We start from the raw sequence: 12,748 nt of genomic DNA, 5'->3' as shown, positions 1-12,748 counted from the left end.
GCTGCCTGCCCACCCAATGAAGCCTCCCCTCTCCCCCACTTTCCTCCTACGGCCTTAATGATACTCACTCAACTCACGCCTCACGACTCCAACGTCTACCCTTACATTATCCTTTAACTACCTACCTTGACATTCATCGCCCAAAACTTCATATCGATAACCTCATACTTGGTCGCAACTTGTCCATGTGCGTCGCGCCCTGCAGTCAGTGCTCGTTCTCAAACATCAACATCTAGACTGCAATATACGAGGCGCCATGGACCAGTCTATCATTCGCATCTCCAAGGTTCGTTGCCCCGCATTCGCTGGCATTCCCACCCCTTCGTTCACGATTCCACCCTCGAGATACTAACACTATGCTAAGGAGCTGGGTGACATCCAGAAGAACTGTGACTTGTGTATGTCGCTTTTGCCTATTGGCATACACCACGCATTCGAAAGAAGAAACTGACCACGCCATCACCCTATATTACAGCGCTCGCCGTGGCATGTCGCGATATTGATGTTCGCAATGTAAAGGCCCTGATCATGGGTCCCCATGAGACTCCTTATGAATTCGGGTTTTTCGAGGTTTGTCACGAGCGCCGAATGTATTCTGATTTTTGAAAAGATGGGCTGATTCAACTTGACAGTTTGCCATTCGGTTCCACAGAGGTAGAGCCCCCCTTGCCATGATAAAGATTAGTCTCATGCTTGATGACAGAATATCCTTCCAAATCCCCGAGTGTAATCTGTATCACCACAAACGGGGGACGTTGTCGCTTCAACCCCAATGTCTACAGTAACGGGAAAGTCTGTCTGTGAGTAATTGCATGTTGTTCCCCTACTATTCTCATGCACTAACACTGTCAGATCAATTCTAGGGTATTTGTAATCATGTAAGAGAATTGGGTTTCGAACTGACATCGACTAGAACATGGCGCGGGGAACGTGGAGAGGAGTGGTCATCTGCGCAAGGACTCGAATCAATCCTGTTGTCCATCCAAAGTCTCCTATCATCCAACCCCTACGAAAACGAACCAGGATTCGAGGATGCCAATGATGAAAGCGACAAGAAAAATCAAAAGGACTACATTCAAAAGGTCTGTTGCCATATCAAGTCCTGTGTGAACTTTCTGACTCGGGCAGATTCGTCACGAGACACTACGTATCAGTGTCATCCAACGTTTGGAGGGCTATATTGGAATGAACAGCGGTAGCACTCAGTCGCACAATATTCCAGGAGCAAATGAGATGGATGATGATGATATTGACGAGGCTACCGTTCCCTTCGAACCTTTCAGAGATCTATGCAAACGCCGCTTTCTTTGGTATTACGAGTCATACCTCGCTGCGATCGAAAAAGGCAAATCAGAAACCAAGCCAAACCAGCCGTTCACGAGAATGCCGTTCGAGTCCCCAGGAAACAACTCGATGGATGGGAAATTCAATTATCCCGAGCTCGGAAACCGCCTGCAAGTTATCAAGGCTGCCATCGACGCGGAGCCTGAGAAATGGGCCGTGGAGGGCCTAGACGCCAAGAAGCGGGAGACAACTGTTGCTGTTAATCTTCAGCATCAGTTCGAACAGGTTGTCGAGGCATTCAAACGAAGTGATATGCCACATGACGTTTTTCTTGAGAACGAAAACCCATTCGTCTGGGTCATAACCTATTTCGGACGTCCTATGACCAACCTCGATGGTGGTCTGTTCAGAATCAAAATGAACTTCAGCGTCCGTTTCCCCGAGGAGCAACCTCGTGTCAAATTCGAGACGAAGATCTTTCATCACCACATCGCTGCAGACGGTACAGCATGCTACACTCCGAACCCCATGAAACGGGAAGATGTGCGATCGCACATTGATGCTATCTTCACGATTCTTGAAGATGACGAACCAGCCTATGACCCACGTAAAATTGTGAACCCGGAAGCGACCAAGATGTACTGGGGAGGAAGCGCAGATGACAAGAAAACGTACAACCGACGTCTTCGTCGATCAGTACAGCAGAGCATGGAGTAAGTATTTGATCAAGGTGTCTTGCAGTCATTACATGTGCAAGCTAACCTAACTTTACAGGGACTTCCCAGAGTAGCCCATGTGCTCCGTTAGGCTTGATATCAGGATTTAGATGAAAATATCACGGGGGCGTACTAGGTAATCATCAGGGGCATTGATCTGATTTACATGGCGTTGGGGCCTGTGGTTCATGTTGAAATGGCATGGTCTGAGGATTGGACCATTTCTTTAAAATGTGGTTGACTTGATTTGCCATGATCATGTGATGATACATGTGGCATAATCTACACAAGACTAGTGTAGACATATGAGATATATCGTGTTTACCTGCTTCTTTGCCCCAGTGAAGACGTATTGATTTACTTTTGATTCTGGTTATCTCTTTGAGCGGCACAAGGCATCAAAGCGGTCAATACAGGGGTAACGAGCCAACCAGAGGAATTAATTCTGCCAATACAGACCAGCTTGTATATAGAAGACTGATAGCCAATAAGGATAGCTTGAGAAAGATAGGAGCCAATAAAATAGGCTTAAAAAAGAGGCTATACTGTAATAGAGGTAGACCAGTTACAGAGAAATACAGCCCTTTTGGAGACAGCCTCACCTATCTTATGTAGACTCGCTGTACGTGGGGTCAAGTGGGGCGATTGACTTCTTTGATGCCTTGTGCCGCTCAAAGAGATAAGACCTACAGGCTTTAGTGTATTGAAGACGTTTCTTCAGTACAAGCACGATTGAGAGCTTCAGAATATTGAAAACGGCTTTCCTCTCACTTGTTATTCAGTACCTAAATGTTAATTTCAGCATAATGGTTTATTTGGTTTCGTTGCTAATGTTATCAGCATAATTGAAATGTTGGGTTGTATTATTTGCACCCTCTGAAACGCCAACCATCTATCATCTAACGCCGATATGTAAATGGGATGTATCCACTGCATCAAGGTTCCGCTCAAAGACAATACCAAAAATCTGTGTATATGATTCGTTCTTTCGTAAATCATGGTGCCATAATTTCTCATGACCTCCTACTCTTGGGCTTCTTGTTCAGGCGATCCTGGGTTGGGGCATAGGGCGCTGCCACACCTTGGTATCTCTCTTGCTTTCCTTCACCTCTGAATTCGTATATGCCGTTTGCGCCTATCGTTGCTGGTGTACCCTGGTTGGGACGCGTGACTTGTTCGTTGTGAAGTTTGTCGAGGGAGTCACCGACCACAGCATATTGCGACCAGTTGATGGGCGGGCAGCGAACCACGTTTTGCGGCTGGGGAATATTCGTCCATGCTGGTGGTTGGGTAGCGATGCGCTGCTTGGAGGACCCTTCACCGGGGTCTTGTTGATTGCTGGTGCCTTGACCGCTCAGCTTTGTATCTTCATCGTCACTATCGCTGTCGTTTTCAGGCGCATTGATCTTTCCTGTGACAAGGTCTTTTATGAAAGCCTCAGGGTCCTGTACAGCTTCATCTTTTGCGCGACTGAGAGCTTGGATGTCGGCAGTGGCGCGCTGTCGCTGAATTTGTAGAATGGAAATCGCCGACTTGAGCGCAATGACGTCTGGGTTGGAATCAAAGGCTATTGGTTGAGGTGCAGGCGGTGGTATCGCAGTCTGGTCGGGTTGTGAATGTGTAAGGCTTGGACGACCGCTGGCCCCGGCGCCTGTAGCTTCGGTCGTGGGGCGTTGGGTAGGACGCAAGGGAGGTGTGATAGGGGAAACAGGCGGTCGGGTCGGAGAAGGGGGATTATTGCTAGGAGGATTGTCGGTGTTGATTGTGAGGGCGGGCATGATCGAGTTGCGCCGCTGAAGATGTTGCTTTGTTGACTTGACGAAGATGTAAGCTCGTGCGCAAGTTGATTATGAGCTAGGCACCGAAGAACGGAGATATCACCGGGGAGCTCCGAACGACGGCGGAGGAGGAAGTAAGGATGGTCCAATAGGAGCAAAGACGTGGGACACAGGAAAGAAGATGAGGGAAGTGAGAAGAGAAGTGGACGGGACGGGATCGGGACGCTTGGTGAAAGCAGGACATGGAATGGATGTCAGGTGTCTCAACAAGGTAATTGGGCTGTTGTAACCCCTCTAAAGGAGCAGCTTATGGCGGGGGTCAGCCAAGCCTGATTAACTAAGGAGAGGCTTTGGATGTAACGTCAGATGCATAGCGGTCTATTTCTGTTTTAGAATCGTGCAAGGGTGAAGGTCAGTGCAACTGTACAAGGATGCAAATCGAGATCAAAGCGCATGAATTTGTTGAGTTTATTATTTAGAGAAGGCGTCTTGATTTACATGGGGACCGTGAGGTTTTCTAAGCGTCTCAACTCAACCTTAACTCAGTGAGTCTGAGTTTCGGTGCTTTAGAGTGGAAGAGTGGGGCTTAATGGACAGTGGAGGACATTGCTAGGATGAACCCTGGTAATGGATCTCCATATTTAACGATCGAACAAGATCTCGCGCCAACTCCGATGCAAGTAAGCACGGACCATCCTATAATCTGGCCATCTGAGACATTCACTTCCGTTTCTATAAAGGCATAAACACAAATAGACATAGACACGGCTCTGTTTACTGCAGGGTGCGTGTTTTCAGAGGGACGGGTTTCACAGAACCACAATGACGAGCTCTTGTCATACGTCAATACTCACTAGAGTGGAGCCTGATAACACAAAGCTGTCCCAAGAGCCTGAAGTGGATTGTCATTTCCTGTCGAGACTTGAGAAACACAATGTCTCAGCTGTTAAGGCACAAGATAGGCGACAATTATTGCCCTTTCCGACTGTTTGCAAGCACATGCATGGAAAAAGAAGAACTTGGCTTAAAGGGTCGGTTTGACCAAGAGAGGATGTCTGACTATTCATGGAGCTCAAATGGAACGTTTACCCAAGATTAACATGGCTTGAGGTCTAATTACGTATGCAGTATCCGGTAGCTACATGTAGAACACTCTTTGTCTCTTCGCATTTTGCCACAGCCAGCTTGATGGCTCAAGATGGGTGACGTTTCCCCCCCCGCGTGCATTTCAAGCCATCCATCCTGTTAGGTTCAACGTTGAACCGAGATGTGTCGATCATTTGGTCTCGACTCCCATTGTACCAAGTTCTCGGAAATCATATGAACACAATAGGTCTCAGACATACTGCCGTGTCCAAAAAGAGCTCGAAAGTCAGACTTCTGTCTTGATGTTCGAGCGCCATCTCAGCCTTTGTGCATTAGCGGCCTTACGCTCAGCCAAGATGGCTTTTTCTTTGTGCACCGAGACACGGCATTTTGCAAGCCTTAGTGAAGACGTTGGCGGTAGTCAGGGGCATGAGAAATAAAAGTGGGAGATGATAAACTCTGCTGTAGACTTTGTAGAGCAATCCGAAAATGCCTACAGTTAACGGAGCACAACTCCGTTAGTGTCGGAGTAGTAAATTCTGTTAGCAAACACCATCAAGAGCTAGTAAATGATTTGCATAAAAAGGGTCAATTCAGCATGTGCTTCTTATCAATGGCTGTTGACGGTTTGAAAGCTTGACAGCCTGATCGACACGTCGAGTGCCATGAAAACCCGCATAATTGATTTTTCTGTATCACTTGATCTGAGGTCCAGCCAGCCACCTAAACATCAACGTGAGATGCTGCAGATTTCCGGTCTGGTTAATGATCGTCAGTAGAGGCGTTTGACACTTTTGCGTTACCGATTAACGGTAGCCTCGGGTTGAGAAGATAGTCTACACTTTGACGCCTTTTACAAGACTCGGCCTCGCAAGAAGACTCGAATTGACAAACGGTGCCTCGGCATTTGGAACTAGCCCGTCTTTTTCTTCCAGGGTGAATTCACTTGTTGAACGCCGCCAAAGCCACCAACTCACAAACATTCGGAGACAGCTTCAGCTACTACATAGACCTGGACAAGCCACAAGGCCTCGCCGTTGCACCGTCCCACGAGAAGGTTCTCGGCTTCATACCAACTCTCATCCAATCAGTAGCTCAAGTGAGCAATTTTCGTGTTGGCTCTTCAGCTCGACCTAGACCAAGATCGGATATCGTAAACCAGTTTGTGAGGGTGTGATGGAGCTAGAGTGACGCTGGAGGCTTGTGACAAGGATGGATGGGTAGGGTAATGCATGAAAAGTACCTCTTTGTACTATTCGATGCTGCCAAGGTTGGTTATTGGTTTTGTTTCTTGTGCTATGGAACAAGGTTAGTACTTTTGGATAACTGGATGGTATGTGCCTCTCCAGTCCTCACTTGAAATCCCCTCTTCTCCGTGATTTATGAGTATCCCCTCCATCTCTCTGTCCTTAACATCTCCATCATCCATCCTCTTGACCTTGGACACCCTCTGATAGTTTTATTTATCTCTCCTTCTCTTGATTCTTGCTCTTCCGGAAGCAATAGTTCTTCTTCCATTCCATCCATCCGGCGATCCTCTAGCTGCCGTCGGCAGTGCTTCCCTTTATGCGTTGCACGACTCGCGCACTTGCATCATCCCACTACCGCCGTTGACCTCCAACGCCAAAGGTTTGGGGCCACACGATCATAGCTGTTCTATCTGTTCCTGCATTTGTCAATATCGAGCTTCAAAATTCCCCTTCGTCTGCTTGTGTATATTCCTTCTTACGACATCGAGGTCTCCAGAGGCGATATCACCAAGATCACGAGCACCGTATGGTTGAGGACTATGCCGAATTTAGATACGCCCGCCTTTTCAAATTATTCATTTATTCAAGGCATATCCTGAAAATACCAGTTGGCATATCATCCCTTCACAGGTCCACACAGGCTGCATTGGATCTCTACAATCAATCCGACACCTTGGCCTATATATTAGAGGCCCTCCATTGATCCGTATCATCCACCAAATTTCCAACTTGACTGTTGAAAACACTCAACTTGGTGATTCTCTCAAGCTTCATATACAACCAACCATGTCATCTTCTACCAGATCAAACACAGAGACACTTGTCAGTCCCAGGTCATCAGCTTTCATACCATGCCACCCACAGTCTGAATATGACCCATCTCTCAGTGGAAACGATAGATCAAGAATTTCTATGTTATCGACAGACACGAGAAAGTCCAAGAAGGAAAAATCACGATGGTTTACTCAGGTCAAGGATTGGTTATCAGTGAGTGAACCATCAGCACAGGCCATGAAGGAACAGAAGAGGAACACATACAGACGGCATAATATCGACATGAAGGATCCTCAAGCGGCAGTCAAGCTGCATCTGCCTATTGGGAAAATACCCGACGACGCTATCACTTCGACACGAGGACCCAGCCCCGAAAAAGCACTCGAGCGTGCACGACAGCAACGCGAAGAGGCGCAATCATATTCAGGGCTCAGCCAAGCGTCTCATTCGGTGTCGAGTAGTATCAGTACAGTCCCCAGTGCCAAGGAATACAATCCTGTTGCTCCCTGGGACACTTGAGGCCAGAAGCAATATTTATGATGGGGCAATGTGTAACGATGTATGAAAATAAGGAGAGAAGGATCTATATGATGGTTAATTTCTTCCGTCGTAAATGCTGGGAGTTCATCTGGAATGGGGTCAAGAATGATAGATACAGAGATACCCTGTTATGATTGCGGAAAGATGGATAATACACGGCGTGCTCATTGCCACTTTCCATTTTGGTAGTTACGATACTTATTTAATAATAATTTTAAGAGTGTGAATCTGGTATCGTTATTACTCTTAAATTTAATTGAAAAAACGACACCTAGAAGTGATAATTTAAGAAACTTTGATGAGCGGAAGCACTTGGTGTAAATAAAGCACAGGCAGAGTGACAGGTACGCGTCAATAAACGAATGCTTCAAACTTCTTGTAAATAACGATTTAATGAATAATGATAACCGCCGCAAACGCAGTAGAAAATACAAGTGGACTCAGATAGAAATTTTTGAGATAGTCTTGATTATTGTGTTATGATGATGTTGTACGGCCGTCATTTGGGGACACCAACAGGGGAATGATTGCGTTGTGACTTGCAAGATGGCAAATGCCGAGAAGATTCGGGCCAGCCAAGACTGATTACATATTATTTAATACTGATCTAGAATTGTAAGAAGAAGCCCATCATATGATCTGGAGCATGTGATGGTGAATGCACGGAATTATCCTTTTACAATTAGGGTCTGGATCAAGTTACTTTACAGCGCATTCCTGCGATCTTCCTCCCTTCCAGTGATGGCCAACTCAATTGCTGCCTTGTTTTTGCAATCGGAAACACAAAACACAAACCTCTTGATCAAGTGGCCATTTTAAACCGCAATTGTTTTGGGAAAAGCCAAGCTTCAGCTCCAAGCTCCATCTCCCGGAAGCTTGTGTCCGCACTAGTACTCCCTGGTGAGCTTTTAATGATGGTGATTGGTGATATTCAGCCCGGGGAGCTGAAATGGCTGGCCTATGACGTATTCTACTTTTTCGCCTCTTCATCATGGATACGTTAGCAGTTGGTCCATGGGTTTATATAGAACCCTGGGAGAGGTTCGAGATTAGAGAAACGTCTGAAATGAATAGGCTTTTTTTATGTTATGAATGTTGTATTGCATGTGTCACTAGCGATTGATTTCTGACAGAATAGGTTTCATTCATATTCACACCATTCTATCACTCACCTATACTTACACTCAGACCATCCATCAGCAGCCATCAACTGAGAGACAAACAATAAAGTCACTCTCACAATGCCTCTATTCTCATCCCCAAAAGACTCAAGCGAAGATCACCCAAACGGTGCAAATGGAGCTACCCGTATCAACGACCCCGAGGAGGGTGAACAAGCTGTGCCAGATGAGCATACTCGACTTCTCCCGAACCGCGTCAACTCAACTCAGCCTGGTCTACTTGCGCCCGACGATCCCGCAGTGTCGCCCTATAATCTCTGGAGTATTCGAGCCTTGCGATACTTGACAATTGCTTTTACCCTAATAACGCTTGTTTGGTGGATTCTACTTCTTGTCTCTACCTTCGTGACGCCTCCTGGCATTGGAACTCGTGGTAGCCCTTGGTTTGCTTTTGGATTCGCGACATGGACACTTGCGAATCTCATCTTTACACTTCTCTTCTTCGAGGTGCCATCCAAATCTGTCAGAATTCTCGCTATTTTCATATCCGTAAGTCTGTCCAAGCGACACTTCATTTGGCCACGCTTTCTCACACTGCAGATAGGTTGTTATTCTCCTCGATATGGTTCTTATCTTGTCCGTTCAAAAGACTCGATACGAAGAGGGCTGGGTCGGTGCTACCAGCGTCATCTGGGCACTACTCACCAGTCTCTGGGCTCTGGTGGTCGATCGAACTGTGAAATGGGGCAAGGCTGAAGAGGAGGAACGCTTGACTGGTCGGGCTGAGACGAGACGAACCTTGTTCGAATGGTCCGAGGTGATGATTTCAACGGTCGCCTACGCCATCATGTCAGTGGCTGTATTCCTCATCACTCTAACCATTATCCTGCGAGCCCTCGACGCGGGTGTGTCACACCCAGGAAAGCTGCACCCGGTTGACAACGGCAAATATCGCATCCATGTTTACTGCCACGGCAATAAAACTGACTCCAAGGGCAACGATTTGCCTACCGTATTGTTCGAGGCCGGCGAACGAACCGTAGAATACGATTTCTGGGGTTTTGCGGATAACGCCGTTAAGAATGGTTCCATCTCACGATACTGCTTCGCCGATCGACCTGGCTACGGTTGGTCAGATAACGCACCCTCTCCATCATCAGCAGGCTTCGTGGTTGATACCCTCAGCGAGGCACTGGCTGGTGCTGGTGAGAGCGGACCATGGATCCTCGCAAGTGCCGGAATTGGATCGATATACTCAAGAGTCTTCTCAGCGCGCCACGGAGATCACATCAAAGGTCTGCTCCTTGTCGATCCCCTACATGAGGATCTTCTCGACAACGTTGCATCACCCGGCCGAGGATTCGTTCTCTGGCTCTGGGGCGTTATCTCCCCACTCGGCCTGGATCGAATCCCCGGTGCCATCTTCCGCGGACGAACGAGCCGCGACCGAGTATACGGACGATCAGCCCAGCAGAATGGCAAGTTCATCTTTGCCAAACTGCAGGAGAGTCTGGTCGCCGGTTCGTTCACTCGGCGAGATGCGCTGACCAGCCGTCAGATCCAGGACAAGGATACGCCGCTTGTTGTTATTAGCTCCGGCAAGCACATTAAGGATAGCCATACATGGGAGAAGAAGCAACGAGACCTAACCAAGTTGACCAAGAATCTCAAGAACTGGGACATCGTCGACGGAGCACCCCATGAGGTTTGGAGGACTCTCGAGGGCCGACAGAAGATTGAGAAGAGACTCAAGGAGCTAGTGCATGCTTGAGAATATTTGATGATGATGCTTTGAATCTTATTCAGATGCCACATCCATAGCCGAGCCTGCACGTGCCTTGTCTATCAGCATCTGGAGACCTCGAGGATGATGCCAGGGTTGATATGATGCTTACAAGACTGGGGTTTGACGGGAAGATTGTGGAGCAATTTCAAGGATCAGATTGATTGTGTGTGTGCATGAGCATTAGCAATGCGCGGCTTGGCTTTTCTGATGCACACTTTGAAACGACAAGAATGTTTATGGCTTTATGTTATTTGTTATTACCGGTAATTAGTCATAGCATGTATGTGTAATTTTAATTTATAGGTATTGCTTCACAAACTTTCAGTTTGTCGCTTTGACACTGGCCTCAATCTCCAGATACAGATGCTACGCACACTATTACAGGCGATTGCCACAGATATCATCCATCTCCACAGCCTTCTTATAAAACTTCACATTATCTGTACAGTTGTCTAGTGCATGGCTTGTGTTGGCATTCTTGGACGTGGCCCCCTAATCCTCCACACCTACACGTGATAAGATCTTCATCATAGCAATTTCCAATACGGCAAGGTTATTTGCAGTAGCGTACTGTGAAAGAAGAAATCTGACTGTGCTTCTCTCGATCCTCTAGTGAGATGATAAATCTCCTTTCTCCCTCTTGTGTCCCTCTACTGAGAGTTAGCCTGTTTCGTTTCCAGGCTTAAAGGGGGAATCTGGGGATTGGAATGACCTCATAAACTCACCGTGCCTCGAGTGGTGAGAAACAAGGTGCTGCTGGGTGCTGCAAAGTAAGCCGTGCTTTGTCTGCTAGGGACAGCTTTGACCATTCACCTAGTGCTGCAGCTCCCAGTTAGAGGCTCAGGCTGACTTCAGGCGGAGACATTCCCAGCAACGCCCAGTGGACAAGCATGGGTTCAGTCTTGTCACATTTGAGTCAAGGATCATAGTTGATGATGAGAGGTGAGGCATGTACTGTAATTTCTGTCTCCATATTGAGAACGACACACACGTAGTTACTTGAGAGACATCCATGGGGATGGACCCTTATATTTGCTGACAATATGGAATTGTCGTTTCTGGCCCCTCCTCCTTTTTTCTCTCTCTGAGAAACATCCAATGGGTTAAAGGGAGAAACAGTAGGACTTGAGGCAAAACTATGAAGCTGCCTTGATGGGCTACTATCGTAAAAGTGCCTAATAATATCCATCCTTTCGAAGGCTGTGCTGACGGAGACATGCATATGTAGGTGGTGCATCTGCACCTGCACCTGAAGAAGTGAAGGATGGAAGCAAGATTCGAAACAATGGATTCACTGTTTATTTTTATTTTAGTATGAATGGATCTCACTAAACTCATGTTCCTCGGATTCGGACGTGGATCCTCATCGCCTGGAAATTGCAGTAAATTAATATTTCGATGTATTCAAACGCCCCTAATACAAACAGGGTCCACCTGGACTCCATCCCCCATCAGAGCCCACCAGCATCTCACATTTCGTTCGTTGGACTGTGTCAAAGCCCAGCATCTGCGCAAGGCAACGGTCCCTTGTATTGGTTTGCTGCACGCACGCACGCATTGGCGGTTGTCATTGAACCGATGCACTTTTGTTCCTTGACTGGGTCTTTGAACCAAATCTTTCTTTCATGTTCTCATGTACTCGAATCTCAAGTATAGGGCACCTTATGTTGGTCCGTAGTTGATGCTGCTATCCGGTCGCCCAGATACTAGTGCTCAATTTGTCCCTCCTGAGACCATTTTTAGTTAGCTCCGTCCCTTATTTGGAGCTGATCTGGCGTAGAATCTCCCGCCCAGTCTCATCAAGGCACTGTACCAATAGCCCCCCGCCAAGGTTGCCTCCACTGGTACCCGACCTTTGCCCCTAGCAGTAAATGTATAAGGTAGTAAAGTAAAGTACTAAGGTAAGGATCAAAAGGTCGAGTACAGTACTTCGATTCGGCCTCTAATCCCCTATTGCAGCACAGCCTGGAAGTACCTCTTCTCTGACAAGGAGTCTTCTTTTCTAGGTGTCTATCTCTGGGCCCTGGGCTCTCCACCACCACCACAACTGCCCTCAGCTCCCCTACGGCCAGGAGCCTCCTGCTACCTCCATATTCTACTCCATACACCGTATCCATACCTCACTTTACCTACCTTACACTCTCACGACAGGCTTCGACTTTTATCTCCCACGCTCCTTCATCCCACGCCGCCGCAGACGCGCTGCGCTGCGCTTGTATCGATCGCATCTTGTTCCATTTTCTCTTTTTCCCTTCTCCGCCTCAGCCTTGCTGCCAATAGTGCAGTACCTGCTCTAGCCTCACATAAGGTACTACTAGGTCCATCGGGTCTTGGTTGTCTTGTGCCGCACCACACTTCATCGCTTCTTCGCTGCCACCGACTTGCTCCTCCTGCCGACTTTCATCATCCCAGT

The 12,748-nt window shown here is 47.4% G+C and overlaps 4 protein-coding genes across 4 annotated transcripts; 3 read left to right on the top strand and 1 right to left on the bottom strand.

Annotated features, from left to right (window-relative positions):
- The first annotated feature begins 62 nt into the window (after positions 1-62).
- BKA55DRAFT_551258 (ubiquitin-conjugating enzyme/RWD-like protein) lies at positions 63-2,081 on the top strand. The gene is made up of 8 exons (XM_046191350.1): positions 63-286; positions 365-398; positions 476-570; positions 633-654; positions 704-800; positions 853-864; positions 914-1,082; positions 1,129-2,081. The coding sequence occupies exons 1-8, from the start codon at positions 257-259 to the stop codon at positions 1,999-2,001; spliced, it is 1,332 nt and encodes a 443-aa protein (XP_046057081.1). The 5' UTR covers positions 63-256; the 3' UTR covers positions 2,002-2,081.
- A 663-nt stretch (positions 2,082-2,744) lies between these two features.
- On the bottom strand, positions 2,745-4,036 carry BKA55DRAFT_551247 (uncharacterized protein). The gene has a single exon (XM_046191349.1). The coding sequence runs from the start codon at positions 3,776-3,778 to the stop codon at positions 3,014-3,016; it is 765 nt and encodes a 254-aa protein (XP_046057080.1). The 5' UTR covers positions 3,779-4,036; the 3' UTR covers positions 2,745-3,013.
- Positions 4,037-6,900: 2,864 nt separating this feature from the next.
- BKA55DRAFT_532914 (uncharacterized protein) lies at positions 6,901-7,407 on the top strand (the record flags this gene model as incomplete). The annotated part of the gene is made up of 1 exon (XM_046189402.1): positions 6,901-7,407. One exon carries the CDS (start codon positions 6,901-6,903, stop codon positions 7,405-7,407), a length of 507 nt encoding a protein of 168 aa, XP_046057079.1.
- Positions 7,408-8,669: 1,262 nt separating this feature from the next.
- On the top strand, positions 8,670-10,320 carry BKA55DRAFT_532913 (uncharacterized protein; the record flags this gene model as incomplete). The annotated part of the gene is made up of 2 exons (XM_046189401.1): positions 8,670-9,098; positions 9,154-10,320. 2 exons carry the CDS (start codon positions 8,670-8,672, stop codon positions 10,318-10,320), a joined length of 1,596 nt encoding a protein of 531 aa, XP_046057078.1.
- Between the last annotated feature and the right edge of the window lie 2,428 nt (positions 10,321-12,748).

The sequence above is a fragment of the Fusarium redolens genome (assembly GCF_020744475.1).
Source record: "Fusarium redolens strain MPI-CAGE-AT-0023 chromosome Unknown BKA55scaffold_1, whole genome shotgun sequence".
In the NCBI taxonomy this organism is placed as follows: domain Eukaryota; kingdom Fungi; phylum Ascomycota; class Sordariomycetes; order Hypocreales; family Nectriaceae; genus Fusarium; species Fusarium redolens.
The sequence above is the reverse complement of the archived record's forward strand: the minus strand, read 5'-3'. Positions and strand labels throughout refer to the sequence as shown.

Bases quoted from the DNA above. Each gene is read 5' to 3' on its own strand.
- BKA55DRAFT_551258 (XM_046191350.1), top strand. From the start codon at position 257: ATGGACCAGTCTATCATTCGCATCTCCAAG. The intron at 399-475 runs GTATGTCGCTTT...CCTATATTACAG, and splicing joins CCAGAAGAACTGTGACTTGT to CGCTCGCCGTGGCATGTCGC. The intron at 1,083-1,128 runs GTCTGTTGCCAT...TGACTCGGGCAG, and splicing joins AAAAGGACTACATTCAAAAG to ATTCGTCACGAGACACTACG.
- BKA55DRAFT_551247 (XM_046191349.1), bottom strand. From the start codon at position 3,778: ATGCCCGCCCTCACAATCAACACCGACAATCCTCCTAGCAATAATCCC.